Source organism: Pseudophryne corroboree, chromosome 6 (assembly GCF_028390025.1).
Source record: "Pseudophryne corroboree isolate aPseCor3 chromosome 6, aPseCor3.hap2, whole genome shotgun sequence".
Classification (NCBI taxonomy): domain Eukaryota; kingdom Metazoa; phylum Chordata; class Amphibia; order Anura; family Myobatrachidae; genus Pseudophryne; species Pseudophryne corroboree.
Genome location: NC_086449.1, coordinates 107,634,970 through 107,652,857, shown reverse-complemented (window position 1 = coordinate 107,652,857; position 17,888 = coordinate 107,634,970). Strand labels below are relative to the sequence as shown.

At 47.5% G+C, this 17,888-nt stretch overlaps 1 protein-coding gene across 1 annotated transcript; it reads left to right on the top strand.

Moving 5' to 3' along the window:
• Window positions 1-76: 76 nt before the first annotated feature.
• On the top strand, window positions 77-17,612 carry LSM1 (LSM1 homolog, mRNA degradation associated). The gene is made up of 4 exons (XM_063931623.1): window positions 77-275; window positions 9,560-9,628; window positions 13,765-13,880; window positions 17,124-17,612. Exons 1-4 carry the CDS (start codon window positions 230-232, stop codon window positions 17,292-17,294), a joined length of 402 nt encoding a protein of 133 aa, XP_063787693.1. The 5' UTR covers window positions 77-229; the 3' UTR covers window positions 17,295-17,612.
• The last annotated feature ends 276 nt before the right edge of the window (window positions 17,613-17,888 follow it).

The window sequence follows — 17,888 nt, the reverse complement described above, 5'->3', positions numbered from 1 at the left end:
AGCCATCAGTTCCGGCCGGCAAAGCGATGACTGACAGCTCTGTAGCCACGCCCCCGCAGCCCGGCCGGCCTGTCAGTGGGAATGATGGCGTCACCGCCGCGTTATATGACGGCTGCATAAAGCCGCCGCGCCGCCGGAAGCTGCCCTTCAAAGATGGCGGGGTTTCCTGTTATTGGGTCTGCGTGGGGATCGGCGTGAGAAATTGCCCCGCGGAGGGGCGGGCGAGAACATGAACTACATGCCGGGGACCGCCAGCCTTATAGAGGATATAGACAGTTAGTATGATCCTGGGTATCATTGCCTGCGTCTGCCCTCATACGTGTCCTGTAGCGTGTCATTACCTGCCCTCATATATATCAGTTGTGTCTATGCGCTATCATACATATCCTGTAGTGTCATTACCTGCCCCTGCCCTCGTATGTGTTCTATAGTGTCATTATCCTCATGAGTACTGTAGCGTGTCATTACCTGCCCTTATATGTATCCTGTAGCGTGTCATTACCTGCCCTTATATGTATCCTGTAGCGTGTCATTACCTGCCCCTATATGTATCCTGTAGCGTGTCATTACCTGCCCCTATATGTATCCTGTAGCGTGTCATTACCTGCCCCTATATGTATCCTGTAGCGTGTCATTACCTGCCCCTATATGTATCCTGTAGCGTGTCATTACCTGCCCCTATATGTATCCTGTAGCGTGTCATTACCTGCCCCTATATGTATCCTGTAGCGTGTCATTACCTGCCCCTATATGTATCCTGTAGCGTGTCATTACCTGCCCCTTCCCTCATGTGTTCTATAGTGTGTCCTTATCTGCCTCTGCCCCCATGCGTGTCCTGGAGTGTCATCCCCTGCCCCCATGCGTGTCCTGGAGTGTCATCCCCTGCCCCCATGCGTGTCCTGGAGTGTCATCCCCTGCCCCCATGCGTGTCCTGGAGTGTCATCCCCTGCCCCCATGCGTGTCCTGGAGTGTCATCCCCTGCCCCCATGCGTGTCCTGGAGTGTCATCCCCTGCCCCCATGCGTGTCCTGGAGTGTCATCCCCTGCCCCCATGCGTGTCCTGGAGTGTCATCCCCTGCCCCCATGCGTGTCCTGGAGTGTCATCCCCTGCCCCCATGCGTGTCCTGGAGTGTCATCCCCTGCCCCCATGCGTGTCCTGGAGTGTCATCCCCTGCCCCCATGCGTGTCCTGGAGTGTCATCCCCTGCCCCCATGCGTGTCCTGGAGTGTCATCCCCTGCCCCCATGCGTGTCCTGGAGTGTCATCCCCTGCCCCCATGCGTGTCCTGGAGTGTCATCCCCTGCCCCCATGCGTGTCCTGGAGTGTCATCCCCTGCCCCCATGCGTGTCCTGGAGTGTCATCCCCTGCCCCCATGCGTGTCCTGGAGTGTCATCCCCTGCCCCCATGCGTGTCCTGGAGTGTCATCCCCTGCCCCCATGCGTGTCCTGGAGTGTCATCCCCTGCCCCCATGCGTGTCCTGGAGTGTCATCCCCTGCCCCCATGCGTGTCCTGGAGTGTCATCCCCTGCCCCCATGCGTGTCCTGGAGTGTCATCCCCTGCCCCCATGCGTGTCCTGGAGTGTCATCCCCTGCCCCCATGCGTGTCCTGGAGTGTCATCCCCTGCCCCCATGCGTGTCCGTTGTGTTTTTACGCTACCATACATATCCTGTAGTGTCATTACCTGCCCCTGCCCTCATACGTGTTCTGTAGTGTCATTATCCTCATATGAATACTGTAGCGTGTCATTACCTTCCCCTATATGTATCCTATAGCATGCCTGCCCCTGTCCTCATGTGTCCTGTAGCGTGTCATTAGCTGCCCTCATACATATCGGTTGTGTCTATACGCTACCTTACATATCCTGTAGTGTCGTTACCTGCCCTTATATGTACCCTGTAGCATGTCATTACCTGCCCTCATATGTGTTCTGTAGTGTCATTATCCTCATATGAGTACTGTAGCGTGTCACTACCTGCCCTCATGTGTCCTGTAGCATGTCATTACCTGCTCCTGCCCTCATATGTGTCCTGTAGCGTGTCATTACCTGCCCTTTTATGTGTTATGTAGCATGTAATCTGTGCCTGCTCTCTTAACACGTGTCTAGTAGCAAGCCTGCCCCTGTCCTCTACACGTCTAGTGTGGGCTCTCCTAGCATCTCATTATCCGAACCTGTCCTTATATGTTTGCAGTATGTAACCTCTCGTGTTTAGTACAAGCACATTTGTCACTCAGCTGGTAATTTTGCCCAATCTTCAGTGGGATTCTGAGACAAATGCTTTGTGTTATAGTTGTGGATGTTGCTCTAACCCTTAATTTAATAATAATAATAATAATTTTATTTATATAGCGCTCTTTCTCCAACAGGTCTCAAGGTGCTTTACAGACATCAAAAACAATGCACATAATACAGAAGATTTAAGTAGTGCAGCAATAGATAAACCACAGACCTAAAAGAAAACCTTAAGCACACAGAAAGCATAATGCATGATTGGTCTAGGCATTTTGGGTGATAACCTCCAAGGGTTGTGTATTCCATCCTCACAAGGTACCAGGTTAGTCGCACAGCGCTTTAGATGTGCAGCCATCTTGGGCGCACAGCGTAGGATTACCCAGGGTGGAATAGTCTACCCCTAGAAGAGAGGACACAAAATGGGGGTGATGTCAGAGTCCTAAAGTTCAGAGTAGGGTTCCAACAAAACCAACAAGTCCATGTATTTTTCATCCTATCCACAAGCGTACTAGATGAGGCAGCCATGTTGGGTGCACTTCGAAGGTTACAAGGTGGGAGGTGAGCCATACAAGGGCCCAGTGCATGTATGGGAAAACTGACACTTGTGTAGTAGTATGATGTAACATGTATGTAGGTTGCAATTGCAGGGTGTGCAATCAGTGGAGGTAAACATTACAGGAAAAGAACACAGTGGGGTAGAAGAGGGGGGGAAAAAACAATTGCAGGTAACCATTGGCAGAAGGAAGATTGTGTTAACATTATTTGGATAAGATCATAGTATGGGTGGGTATGAGAGATAGTGGGCCTAGAACATGGCTTACTGTTGCGTCCTGGTTGTGGGAACTTGCCGTCTGATCTGGACGCTTATGAGAGCTTAAGACAGTCAAGGTGGGAGGGATAGTAAGCTGCTCCTAGACGGTGATGTAATGTTGATTGTGAGTTAGGGACAGGTTGTGTACAGTCTAACCATACAGTGTATGTACATGGTGGTGAACCTAGATGAGGTTGGTTTCTTTTGCCTTTGCTGGGATAGGTGTGTGGTAGAGTAATTCTATTGGTCCTTTTACAGCCATGTTAGCAAATATGACCAAAGAGATTTCAGTTAGAGGCTGTAAACAAGATAAATGATACTGTAGTGCAGGGCTAGCTGACAAATGTAGAAGGGGGCTATACTTAGTTTTGTAACTTAATGTGACTCTTTCGGAGAGTTGTATGTTGAGACAGGAAGTTCCATAAATAAGGTACTGCACATTGATAAGAATACCATGGTTGGAGCACAGAGACGCTGTGCAGGAGTGTATTTGGTGATCAGGTCAAAGAGCAGCGTGAGGTAGTTTATCTTGACTGAATATAATGTAAAGCTGGAGGTTGATGGAGTGGAAGTGGAGCAGACGGAAAACATACCTACAATGTCTCCCAGCAGCTTTGAGCAGAGGTTTAGGGAGCTGTAATGACTGGAATTCTGTGTATGGCTCGCAATGTCCCTGGTTGAAATAGAAACACTTTAGGCTGTGTACTGATCCAGTAAACCATGATGAATCAATAGACCTCTGCCCATTTGTCATGCTAGAACAATTGCGAATTACTGTGGTGTTTTGGAGCAGTCTCGCATGTGGAGGTGATAGGACAACGGAGACTCATTATAAGGGCCGTAAAGGAAGTATTGAAGGGAAAAATATAATGCAAATTTCTCTATCGTCCTAGTGGATGCTGGGGTTCCTGAAAGGACCATGGGGAATAGCGGCTCCGCAGGAGACAGGGCACAAAAAGTAAAGCTTTAGGATCAGGTGGTGTGCACTGGCTCCTCCCCCTATGACCCTCCTCCAAGCCTCAGTTAGATTTTTGTGCCCGGCCGAGAAGGGTGCAATCTAGGTGGCTCTCCTAAAGAGCTGCTTAGAAAAGTTTAGCTTAGGTTTTTTATTTTACAGTGAGTCCTGCTGGCAACAGGATCACTGCAACGAGGGACTTAGGGGAGAAGAAGTGAACTCACCTGCGTGCAGGATGGATTGGCTTCTTTGGCTACTGGACATTAGCTCCAGAGGGACGATCACAGGTACAGCCTGGATGGTCACCGGAGCCTCGCCGCCGGCCCCCTTGCAGATGCTGAAACAAGAAGAAGGTCCAGAATCGGCGGCATGAAGACTCCTCAGTCTTCTTAAGGTAGCGCACAGCACTGCAGCTGTGCGCCATTTCCTCTCAGCACACTTCACACGGCAGTCACTGAGGGTGCAGGGCGCTGGGAGGGGGGCGCCCTGGGAGGCAATGAAAACCTATTTTTGGCTAAAAATACCTCACATATAGCCTCCGGGGGCTATATGGAGATATTTAACCCCTGCCAGAATCCGTTAAGAGCGGGAGACGAGGCCGCCGAAAAAGGGGCGGGGCCTATCTCCTCAGCACACAGCGCCATTTTCCCTCACAGAAAGGCTGGAGGGAAGGCTCCCAGGCTCTCCCCTGCACTGCACTACAGAAACAGGGTTAAAACAGAGAGGGGGGGCACTAATTTGGCGTTAGAAATATATAAAAAAGATGCTATAAGGGAAAACACTTATATAAGGTTGTCCCTATATAATTATAGCGTTTTTGGTGTGTGCTGGCAAACTCTCCCTCTGTCTCTCCAAAGGGCTAGTAGGTCCTGTCCTCTATCAGAGCATTCCCTGTGTGTGTGCTGTGTGTCGGTACGTGTGTGTCGACATGTATGAGGACGATGTTGGTGAGGAGGCGGAGCAATTGCCTGTAATGGTGATGTCACTCTCTAGGGAGTCGACACCGGAATGGATGGCTTATTTAGGGAATTACGTGATAATGTCAACACGCGCCAAGGTCGGTTGACGACATGAGACGGCCGACAAACAATTAGTACCGGTCCAGACGTCTCAAAAACACCGTCAGGGGTTTTAAAACGCCCGTTTACTTTAGTCGGTCGACACAGACACAGACAGGGACACTGAATCCAGTGTCGACGGTGAATAAACAAACGTATTCCTTATTAGGGCCACACGTTAAGGGCAATGAAGGAGGTGTTACATATTTCTGATACTACAAGTACCACAAAAGAGGGTATTATGTGGGATGTGAAAAAACTACCGTAGTTTTTCCTGAATCAGATAAATTAAATGAAGTGTGTGATGATGCGTGGGTTCCCCCCGATAGAAAATATGGGCGGTATACCCTTTCCCGCCAGAAGTTAGGGCGCGTTGGGAAACACCCCTTAGGGTGGATAAGGCGCTCACACGCTTATCAGAACAAGTGGCGGTACCGTCTATAGATAGGGCCGTCCTCAAGGAGCCAGCTGACAGGAGGCTGGAAAATATCATAAAAAGTATATACACACATACTGGTGTTATACTGCGACCAGCGATCGCCTCAGCCTGGATGTGCAGAGCTGGGGTGGCTTGGTCGGATTCCCTGACTAAAAATATTGATACCCTTGACAGGGACAGTATTTTATTGACTATAGAGCATTTAAAGGATGCATTTCTATATATGCGAGATGCACAGAGGGATATTTGCACTCTGGCATCAAGAGTAAGTGCGATGTCCATATCTGCCAGAAGATGTTTATGGACACGACAGTGGTCAGGTGATGCAGATTCCAAACGGCACAAAGGTGTATTGCCGTATAAAGGAAGAGGAGTTATTTGGGGTCGGTCCATCGGACCTGGTGGCCACGGCAACTGCTGGAAAATCCACCGTTTTTACCCTAAGTCACATCTCTGCAGAAAAAGACACCGTCTTTTCAGCTTCAGTCCTTTCGTCCCTATAAGAGTCATATCTGCCCAGGGATAGAGGAAAGGGAAGAAGACTGCAGCAGGCAGCCCATTCCCAGGAACAGAAGCGTTCCACCGCTTCTGACAAGATCTCAGCATGACGCTGAGACCGTACAGGACCCCTGGATCCTACAAGTAGTATCCCAGGGGTACAGATTGGAATGTCGAGACGTTTCCCCTGCGCAGGCTCCTGAAGTCTGCTTTACCAAGGTCTCCCTCCGACAAGGAGGCAGTATGGGAAACAATTCACGAGCTGTATTCCCAGCAGGTGATAATTAAATTACCCCTCCTACAACAAGAAAAGGGGTATTATTCCACACTATATTGTGGTACTGAAGCCAGAAGGCTAGGTGAGACCTATTCTAAATCTAAAAAAATTTGAACACTTACAAAGGTTCAAATCAAGATGGAGTCACTCAGAGCAGTGATAACGAACCGGGAAGAAGGGGACTATATGGTGTCCCGAGACATCAGGGATGCTTACCTCCATGTCCCAAATTTGCCCTTATCACTAAGGGTACCTCAGGTTCGTGGTACAGAACTGTCACTATCAGTTTCAGACGCTGCCGTTTGGATTGTCCACGGCACCCCGGGTCTTTACCAAGGTAATGGCCGCAATGATGGTTCTTCTTCGAAGAAAAGGCGTCTTAATTATCCCTTACTTGGATGATCTCCTGATAAGGGCAAAGTCCAGGGAACAGTTGGAGGTCGGAGTAGCACTATCTCGGATACTGTTACAACAGCAGGGGTGGATTCTAAATATTCCAAAATCGCAGCTGATCCCGACAACAAGTCTCCTGTGCTTAGGGATGATTCTGGACACAGTCCAGAAAAAGGTGTTTCTCCCGGAAGAGAAAGCCAGGGAGTTATCCGAGCTAGTCAGGAACCTCCTAAAATCAGTGCATCATTGCACAAGGGCCATGGTAAAAAAATGGTGACTTCCTTCGAAGCAATTCCAGTCGGCAGATTTCATGCAAGAACTTTTCAGTGGGATCTGCTGGACAAATGGTCCGGATCGCATCTTCAGATGCATCAGCGGATAACCCTATATCCAAGGACAAGGGTGTCTCTCCTGTGGTGGTTACAGAGTGCTCATCTTCTAGAGGGCCGCAGATTCGGCATTCAGTTTTGGATGTTGGTGACCACGGAGGCCAGCCCGAGAGGCTGGGGAGCAGTCACACAAGGAAAAAATTTCCAGGGAGTGTGATCAAGTCTGGAGACTTTTCTCCACATAAATATAGCTAAGGGTAAATTTATAATGCTCTAAGCTTAGCAAGACCTCTGCTTCAAGGTCAGCCGGTATTGATCCAGTGGGATAAAACATCACGGCAGTCGCCCACGTAAATAGACAGGGCGGCACAAGAAGCAGGAGGGCAGTGGCAAAAACTGCAAGGACTTTTCGCTGGGCGGAAAATCATGTGATAGCACTGTCAGCAGTGTTTCATTCCGGGAATGGAAACTGGGAAGCAGACTTCCTCAATAGGCACGACCTCCACCCGGCAGAGTGGGAACTTCATGGGGAAGTTTTCCACATGATTGTAAACCGTTGGGAATTACCAAAGGTGGACATGATGGCGTCCCGTCTGAACAAAAAACGGGACAGGTATTGCGCCAGGTTAAGAGACCCTCAGGCAATAGCTGTGGACGTTCTGGTAACACCGTGGGTGTACCAGTCGGTGTATGTGTTCCATCCTCTGCTTTTCATACCTAAGGTACTGAGAATTATAAGACGTAGAGGAGTAAGAACTATACTCATGGCTCCGGATTGGCCAAGAAGGACTTGGTACCCGGAACTTCAAGAGATGCTCACAGAGGACTTATGGCCTCTGCCGCTAAGAAGGGACTTGTTTCAGCAAGTACCATGTCTGTTCCAAGACTTACCGCAGCTGCGTTTGACGGCATGGCGGTGGAACGCCGGATCCTAAGGGAAAAGGCATTCAGGAAGAGGTCATTCCTACCCTGGTCAAAGCCAGAAAGGAGGTGACCGCACAACATTATCACCACATGTGGCGAAAATATGTTGCGTGGTGTGAGGCCAGGAAGGCCCCACGAAGAAATTTCAACTCGGTCGATTCCTGCATTTCCTGCAAACAGGAGTGTCTATGGGCCTCAAATTGGGGTCCATTAAGGTTCAAATTTCGGCCCTGTCGATTTTTCTTCCAGAAAGAATTGGCTTCAGTTCCTGAAGTCCAGAAGTTTGTCAAGGGAGTATTGCATATACAACCCCCTTTTGGGCCTCCAGTGGCACTGTGGGATCTCAACGTAGTTCTGGGATTCCTCAAAACACATTGGTTTAAAACCAGTCAAATCTGTGGATTTGAAGCATCTCACATGAAAAGTGAACATGCTCTTGGACCTGGCCTGGACCAGGCGAGTGTCAAATTGGTGTTTTTTTTTTTTTTTTCTCAAAAAAGCCCATATCTGTTTGTCCATTCGGACAGGGCAGAGCTGCGGACTCATCCCCAGTTCTCTCCCTAAGGTGGTGTCAGTGTTTCACCTGAACCAGCTTATTGTGGTGTCTTGCGCCTACTAGGGACTTGGAGGACTCCAAGTTGCTAGATGTGGTCAGGGCCCTGAAAATATAGGTTCCAGGACGGCTGGAGTCAGGAAAACTGACTTGCTGTTATCCTGTATGCACCCAACAAACTGGGTGCTCTTGCTTCTAAGCAGACTTTTGCTAGTTGGATGTGTAATACAATTCAGCTTGCACATTCTGTGGCAGGCCTGCCACAGCCAAAATATGTAAATGCCCATTCCACAAGGAAGGTGGGCTCATCTTGGGCGGCTGCCCGAGGGGTCTCGGCTTTACAACTTTGCCGAGCGGCTATTTAGTCAGGGGCAAACACGTTTGTAAAATCCTACAAATTTGATACCCTGGCTAAGGAGGACCTGGAGTTCTCTCATTCGGTGCTGCAGAGTCATCCGCACTCTCCCGCCCGTTTGGGAGCTTTGGTATAATCCCCATGGTCCTTTCAGGAACCCCAGCATCCACTAGGACGATAGAGAAAATAAGAATTTACTTACCGATAATTCTATTTCTCGGAGTCCGTAGTGGATGCTGGGCGCCCATCCCAAGTGCGGATTATCTGCATTACTTGTACATAGTTACAAAAATCGGGTTATTTGTTGTGAGCCATCTTTTCAGAGGCTCCGCTGTTATCATACTGTTAACTGGGTTCAGATCACAGGTTGTACAGTGTGATTGGTGTGGCTGGTATGAGTCTTACCCGGGATTCATAAATCCTTCCTTATTGTGTACGCTCGTCCGGGCACAGTATCCTAACTGAGGCTTGGAGGAGGGTCATAGGGGGAGGAGCCAGTGCACACCACCTGATCCTAAAGCTTTACTTTTTGTGCCCTGTCTCCTGCGGAGCCGCTATTCCCCATGGTCCTTTCAGGAACCCCAGCATCCACTACGGACTCCGAGAAATAGAATTATCGGTAAGTAAATTCTTATTTTTTCCTTCTATATCTTACCTATGACGCACTTTATGCGATCCTGTTAATGGTTTAAATACACAGAGCTCTCTAACAAGCTGTTTTTCATTTTTATTTTTAAAGAAAAACATTTGGTCCTACTCAGAGATGGAAGAACTCTCATTGGATATTTGAGAAGCATTGACCAGTTTGGTGAGTTATTGGATTTGAATGGATAACATTTGTTAGGAGGGGGGTGGGTTGTTGTAAAGAACTTCACATTTAGATAAATGTGCTTTCAGGTAAATGATACGTGATTAATACCAAAGTGTATATCAGGGGTATTTAAAATGCGTCCCTGAAGCTGTAGTGGAACTACACACCCCAGCATGTCCTGCCACCGATTTACTGTTAGGGTATGCTAAATTTGAGGCAGGAAATGCTGGGATGTTAAGTTCCACAGCAGCTGGAAGGCTGCATTTTAAATACCCCCTGATACACTTTGGTACTATACACTTGACCAATAGGCGTACTGTAATAGCAGCAGCCTGGCCAGTTGCTGACTGTAGCTAATACTTTGAGGTATTGTCAAGAAGATATTAAATATTTCATGTAAATTGAACCAATCTTTGCATAGTGTAAATTGTCTGTGTTGACAGTTTATTTACAAAGTTTACTTGCTGTCGTCTTTGATTTATTTGCCTGCAGCACCCTTACTCTGTCACAAGATGGCAGTGTTGTGTAAAGCGTGCGTTGCATGTCCATTAGCTGATACTTGAAACAATGGCCCTCATTCAGAGTTGTTCGCTCGTTGCCGAATTTCGCTATATTGCGATTAGTCTCTTACTGCGCATGCGCAATGTTCGCAGAGCGCATGCGCTTAGTTATTTTACTCAAAAGTTAGGTCTTTTACTCACGGCATTACGAGGATTTTTCTTCGTTCTGGTGATCGGAGTGTGATTGACAGGAAGTGGGAGTTTCTGGGCGGAAACTGGCCGTCTTATGGGTGTGTGTAAAAAAACACTGCCGTTTCTGGGAAAAACGCGGGAGTGGCTGGAGAAACGGGGGAGTGCCTGGGCGAACGCTGGGTGTGTTTGTGACGTCAAACCAGTAACGAAACTGACTGAACTGATCGCAGTGGCAGAGTAAGTGTCGAGCTACTCAGAAACTGCTAAGAAATTTCTATTCGCAATTTTGCGAATCTTTCGTTCGCAATTCTGCTAAGCTAAGATTCACTCCCAGTAGGCGGCGGCTTAGCATGTGCAATGCTGCTAAAAGCAGTTAGCGAGCGTACAACTCAGAATGAGGGCCAATATCTGTAGTTATTTTACCTGCAGGGTCTGAAGAGGCATTAGTTTTCATAATGGGATTAGTTTGCCTACATTTGCTTTTGCTACGGTCTTGATTGCGACATTTGAATAATGTAGCTGACGAGATCATAATGGTACAATGCTTGTGATAAAATAAGTTGTGTTCACTCTAGGATATTTTTTGGGGTGGTAATAATTTTTACTTGTATAGCGCTCTTTCTCCAGCAGGACTCAAGGTGCTTTACAGACATCAAAAACAATGCACAGAATACAGAAGATTTAAGTAATACAGCAATAGATAAACCACACAGACATAAGAAAACCTTGAGCACACAGAAAGCATAATGCACGATTGGTGTAGGCATTTTTTGGCAACGTCCAAGGGTTGTGTTTTCCACCCTCACAAGGTACTGGGTGCGGCAGCCATCTTGGGCGCACTGCGTAGGATTACCCAGGGTGGAATAGTCTACCCCTACAGAGAGAACACAAAATGGGGAGATTTCAGAGTCCTAAAGTTCAGAGTAGGGTTCCAACAAAACCATCAGGTCCATGTATTTTTCATCCCATCCACAAGCGCACCAAATGAGGCAGCCATGTTAGGCGCAGTACGAAGGTTACACTGTAGGGGGCTGATCTGTGAGGACTCGTACTTTAAAGGGCAACATTTTTGATGTGATGCTATAAGCATGTGGAGTGTTATGAAAAGCAGGCACTAAAGTGTAGCATTATATTAAAAGTAGTATTTGCTGTTTGACCAATCCACATGCCCCATCAGTGAGTTGAATACCTGCGGGAGGAGTGATCAGATTTGTCTTTCTTGGAGGATGAGCTGGTCTGTTAATGAAATCACCTCACTGTTGTCTCCTGCTATCTGGAGAAGGATAGGCTGGAAGCTGGTTTTGTCTCTGTGGGAAAGGCAAACCCAGTCCTTCTATCTCTCTCCAGATACTAGAGGAGCTGGGACCAGATCTGCAGTATCTAAATGCGGTTGACTCTGGACTCCGAAGGTCACATCCACGTTCAGGTGGAGTTCAACGTGGAGGTAGTTCACCCTGAGGGGAGTGCAGCAGCCAGCAACAGCAGAGTGGAGAGGGAGCGAGGAAGTTTTACGGGAGATCAGCAGGGTGCCACCAATAAGGGCAGGACACGTTTTAAAAGTAATAAATTGGTCAGGGCGTGGTGTCCTGCAGATTAGTAACTTCATGTATTTCTAGTAAATATACATTACATCAGTGTGAGGCAATGGTGCACCTACATGCTAGAAATCTGGCTTCTGGTAAGTTAGCTTGTTGCTGTAACGTCACACAGCCCTTCACCAGGTCTCTAATGATTCACTGTACAAATATTTCTCTGTTCAGTTATTGGTCTTTTGTCCGTGCAAATTGGTTTCTGTTTGAAACGTTCACATGGTGGGTGAAGGGCATTCTGCTTCCTGTAACACTGAAAGTGAAATGAATACCTTGAATAGAGAGTAGTTTATCTTTCTAAAGACTGGCTGTAGGCACGCTAAGCAACCCTTAATGTTTCTGGCAATGGGACAAAGGTTTTCTGTAACATAAATCTGAGCTCTGCCCTGTCCTCTGTTGACGCTCTACTGCACCCACCTATAATCTTTCTGCTTAAGTTTAAAACACCAGATTAACCCCCTAAGGGCCTTTATTTTTTTCTGCCTTTTTCAGATACAGGAGGTTCCCTTATGTTTAATGATGGCTATTAATTTTATCAGGGCGTTTTGCAGAGAATACATGGATGCTGCTGTGATATTGAGGTGGCCCTGCTTGGTTTATTGCTTGTTCTCAGGCGGGTCCTTTCTGTTATGGGAATACTGGCTAGGCCTGGTCACTCTGGTGCCTGTCTTACATAGGGTCCTGTGGTTTTTTTTTTGTTTTTTTAGGTGGACCATGCATCATTGATCATAATGGTGTGAAACACTGGCTTGCATTCAGGACCGGTTCTAGACCTTGTGGCGCCCAGAATGAAAGTTTCCTTTGGTGCCGCCCCCAATCCCCCCCCCCCCCCCCCAAAAAAAAAGGGTAAAAAAAAGGTCAAAAATAGGGGCGTGACTTCATAGCGAAATGTTATGGTCACAGCTGTGCCCCCTCAGTAGCTGTGCCCCTAGTAGCGGCGCTTGGAAAAATAAAATGCTCACCAGCCCCACTCCTGCTTCCCGACCGCTGCTGCTGTTGTCTATCTCCGGCCGCCGCACCTCGGATCTATGGGAGAGACGTCACAATGTCTCTCCCATAGCGCCACACACTGCACAGAGACTAGAGGTCAATTATGACCTCTTGCGTCTGCTCCCACAATGCCGTGCGTTGCGCGATGAAGTCAGGCGCATCGGCAGTAGCGGCTCTTGCCACGGCAGCGGCGCCCTGGGCAAAAAGCCTACTTGCCCGTGGCAAGAGCCGCTACTGTTTGCATTGTACATTGCATGGTGCCCTCCACTGAATAAAGTAACATCTAATACATCATTTTACTTACTGTGTGCTCGAGTGACATAAATAGATCTTATTCAAATGCCTGTAGGGAAATTCCTATTCTTGCTGAAAGTTAAACATTTGTTATGCAAATTTCTGAATCTCATTTACGTACAGTAGGTATCTATTGTTACTCATAGAAATAGATGGACCTGCTTGAAAAAGGTTTGTAGCTAATATTACTGTGATACACAATAAAAGATATGGTGGCTGTAGTGCGACCATAAGCCCGGTAAGCGGTTTCTTTGTACTTGGACGACAAGTTTGTTACTGGTCAGTCACATATGCAGACTGTTTGGCAGATATTTACCTGCTCTCTGAAGGGTGGAAAAAGGGTGTCACGAGCCCAAAGGTTTTGTATATGGAAATGGGGGACCCATAAAAGGACTTAGAAATGCACGTCAGTTGTTTCTGGGCAGAATATGTAGTTTATGTATAAATATTGGATAATATATATCCCTGGCTGGCTTTGACAGGGAAAATTGTAGTTATTATTGTGTTATTAAACTTTTATGGACAGCAACAGAATGTCTTCTCACGCTGTTCCTCTTGCACCCCCCAGCTAACCTTGTGCTGCACCAGACTGTGGAGCGGATACACGTTGGGAAGAAATATGGGGATATCCCCAGGGGGATATTTGTTGTCCGAGGAGAGAATGTGGTCCTGCTTGGAGAGATTGTGAGTATGCCTGTAACTCTATTACATTGATAAGCATAGGGTTAGTACAGGTTGAGTATCCCATATCCAAATATTCCGAAATACGGAATATTCCGAAATACGGACTTTTTTGAGTGAGAGTGAGAAAGTGAAACCTTTGTTTTTTGATGGCTCAATGTGCACAAACTTTGTTTAATACACAAAGTTATTAATAATACTGTATTAAATGACCTTCAGGCTGTGTATATAAGGTGTATATGAAACATAAATGAATTGTGTGAATGTAGACACACTTTGTTTAATGCAGAAAGTTATAAAAAATATTGGCTAAAATGACCTTCAGGCTGTGTGTATAAGGTGTATATGAAACATAAATGCATTCTGTGCTTTATTTAGCTCCCATCACCATGATCTCATTATGGTATCTAATTATTCCAAAATACGGAAAAATCCGATATCCAAAATACCTCTGGTCCCAAGCATTTTGGATAAGGGATACTCAACCTGTAATATGTTTATCCCACTATAAAAAAAATTCTCAGGCAATCCTAATGCCTATAGTGTGACTGAATCCCAAAAAGCGTGACCACTATCTGGCAGCGCATCCCGTGGTCGCTTCAGCTGACTGCGCTGCCGAGCTTCTTGGGATTTGGCCACTTTACATATATGGTCACCAACATGACAAATTGGACATAGACTTAGGGGTATATTCAATAAGAGTTGGATCCTTTCCGACAAGCATTGTCTGAAAGGATCCAACAAAGCACTATTCAATGAACGGACAAATCTGACAGGATTTGGCTGTTCCCGACAATGCCAATCTGACTTTTTTTAAGGTCGCATTGACAGTCTGAAAGGACACAGACAGGCACCCACCTCTCCCTGTGTGGCTTCTCTCAGATTCCTGCTGCACCCAGACTCCTCTCCCGGAGCTCCGGTGAATAAAACACTGCGGCTATACCCGCGGCTTACCTCCCACCCTGCAACCGCGGCTAGAGTTGGGGTACGGGCCGGAGCAATCACGTCATCGGCTTCTTCTGATCTCTTCCTGGTGCTTCCATCATACCACCATGCTGCCCGCCCTTCTGGTCCCCATCCGCCTCCTCCCGGAGCTCCCGTCATACTGCCATGCTGCCTGGCTCCTGGTCCCCATCAGCCTGTGCCAGTCTCCTGGTCCCCATCAGCCTCCTCCCGGAGCTCCCGTCATAGTGCCATGCTGCCCGGCTCCTGGTCCCCATCAGTCTCCTCCCCGATCTCCAGTCATAGTGCCGTGCTGCTAAGATGGAGCCCGGCTCCTGGTCCCCATCAGTGCTGCGGCCAAACCCGATAGGTTTGGCCCATTACCGACACTGCCAATCTGACTTTTTTTTTTTAAAGTTTTATTGACATTGTCGGAAACGGGGCTAAAATCTGTCTGGTTTGGCAGTGTTTCCGACAATACACGCGGCTCGGCGGCTGCAGCTGCCAATCCACGTGTATTCCGACAAGTCAGGAGTTCCCGACTTGTCGGAAAAAGCGTCCCCCTATTGAATAGGTAGGAACCCCTTCCTAGACTGAAGCTTCCGACACTTATTGAATACACCCCTTAATAGTATATACTGTAGATCTTGCAGTCATCGTGCTTTCTGGGGTCTTGTTTATGATATTGCTGTGGGCCTGTAAATCGCTGATTTCAGGTGCACTATACAGATGAGTCCACATACATCTAGCCTCAATATGCCATGCAGCATAAGATGCCTGGCACGAGTGAGCCGCAAGGTCCCGTGCAATTCTGCTAGCATCGGGTGTCTTTGTTGGTGAAAATGCTCTTTAGTTGCAAAATGATGTGACTAGGATGCGCAAGAAGATGCATTTTCTGTTAAAAAAAAAAAAAAAATGCCCTCAGTCTCATGGGACCTGGCAGGCCAAGAGGGGCTTTTTGGTGCGGCTGCAGCAGTGATATATGAGGACATATCTGTAGCGGGCAGAGTACATGCTAGGCAAGTCGTCCAGTCTGGCGTATTGGACAGACAGATCGTGCACATCGGGTAGTGTGGACCCACTACTGTGCTCTCCCTGCTGACATGGCAGTTGTGCTGGATGGGACGACCCAGCTGCTGATGTTATACTGCTGAGTGTTAGTGCATGATCAGTGTGTAAGGCCAGTTGACTTCTCGCCCTGTTGATCATGCCGTTGGCCACGAACCCAGATCGTTGTAGTGCGTGTCCAGCCTAAAGTAAACAGTACTGCAGTCCTAGTATTGGTGGCCAGCTCCCAGTCATAATGCCGAACTCCCTCATTTGCTGGTTTCAAAACTGCTTCACTGGACCGATGTAGTTCTTACACTTGGCAAATGTTCTTCCTTCTAAACACAGCACACCCTCTTGTGTGTGTGTGTGTGTGTGTGTGTGTGTATACTCACACTCACTCTCATTCATACACTCTAGTAGGGCTGTCATGTTGGTAATAATTTAGCATTGTGTGCAGATTGAGACTACACCCTTGAGCAATAAACTGCATTGGTGGGGAGCAGAAGGCCTTCATAGCACAACTAACTCGATTGTGCAGGCCTTGCCAACCTGTGGCTTTCCAGCTGTTGTGCAACTACACATCCATTCCCTAATAGCAAAATTGTGGCAAAGCATGCTGGGACTTGTAGTTTCACAACAGCTGGAGAGCCACAGGTTAGCCAGGCTTGCTTATTGTACAGTGCAGCGTGCTGCCTTACTTACCTAAACTCTACTTGCGCTGAGCCAATCCCCTTTCACTATCTGCCCACTAATGAGAAGCAGAGTTACTCATTGGAAACACTTTGTGCTAAACCTCACACAGTTCTATCATGGGAAATTTGTCTGTTACCTGCTTAAAGGAACCTTCCTGCGACTACTTCTGCTCCTAAAGTAGGAAACTGCAGGCCATAGCTGGGAGTCTGACTTGCAGTGCACTTTCTTCGAGTCTTGATGTGGTTGCTCCTGCCAGCCATGGTGTAATTGTCTGATGGGACAGCTGTTTGTAAATGAGCCCTTCAGAGCACCAGACAGTGTGCTTTGGCACACAATGTGTGCGGAGCCACAAACTGTTAAGTAAATTTTATCTGTGTAGAAAAAGTCAGGCACATGTTGTGGGACCTGGGTCTGAGAGTAATGCTGGCACCCAGCACCCTTGCAAGTGTCAATACGTTAAATAAAGGCTAAGAATTGGTTAGAGAATATCTGGGTTATATTTGCACTTGTCATTTTCGAACTGTTGGCCTTACCCTTGTTCTGCTTAATGTGCCCCCACAGGATCTGGAGAAGGAGAGCGACACGCCATTACTTCAGGTTTCTATAGAGGAGATCTTGGAGGAGCAGAGAGTAGAGCAGGAAAAGAAACAGGAAGCTGAAAAGGTGAAAGTGCAAGCGCTAAAGGAGCGGGGCCTGTCTATTCCTAGAGCCGACACCCTGGACGAATACTGAACTACTTAGCGGATAGTGCCTCCAAATGTTTCCACACTGTTACACATGTCCTGGGTGGACTTTTTTTTTTCCTGGTTTTGTTTTTCCCATCTGGACTTGTGTGTTGCAGCCAAACTGTACATTAATCCTGGTTTCAGTTTGGTAAATGGTGCAGATTTGTGCATAGTGATGATGCCAATAGCACTTATGTTCCAGGATCACTGGGTTTGGGGAAGAATCCCCATGGAACACATTTTATTTTTGTCTGTTTTTATTTTCTAATTGATGTGCTGCATATGTTTATTATGTAATAGAATCACACTAAACACATTTGCTTTATATCTGTGCTTTGTGAGTTTAATGAGCATAGAAATCCATCCGTGGGGATGCGATCAAGATGCCGGCTGTCTGGATCACGGCGGTCAGGATACATACGCCGGAATCCCAGCGCACAGGGTTTATTCCCACTTGTGGGTGTGCGCTCGCCGCCGAGCCCGCAAGGGGACTCTTTGCACTCTCCTCGATGCCGGTATTCTGGCGGGCGGGATGCCGGGATTGCTGGTAAACAGTATGTAACCCCATCCCTGATATGGGTAGCAGAGGCAGGCATTTCGC

Bases quoted from the DNA above. Each gene is read 5' to 3' on its own strand.
- LSM1 (XM_063931623.1), top strand. From the start codon at position 230: ATGAACTACATGCCGGGGACCGCCAGCCTTATAGAGGATATAGACA. The intron at 276-9,559 runs GTTAGTATGATC...TTATTTTTAAAG, and splicing joins CCTTATAGAGGATATAGACA to AAAAACATTTGGTCCTACTC. The intron at 13,881-17,123 runs GTGAGTATGCCT...GTGCCCCCACAG, and splicing joins TGGTCCTGCTTGGAGAGATT to GATCTGGAGAAGGAGAGCGA.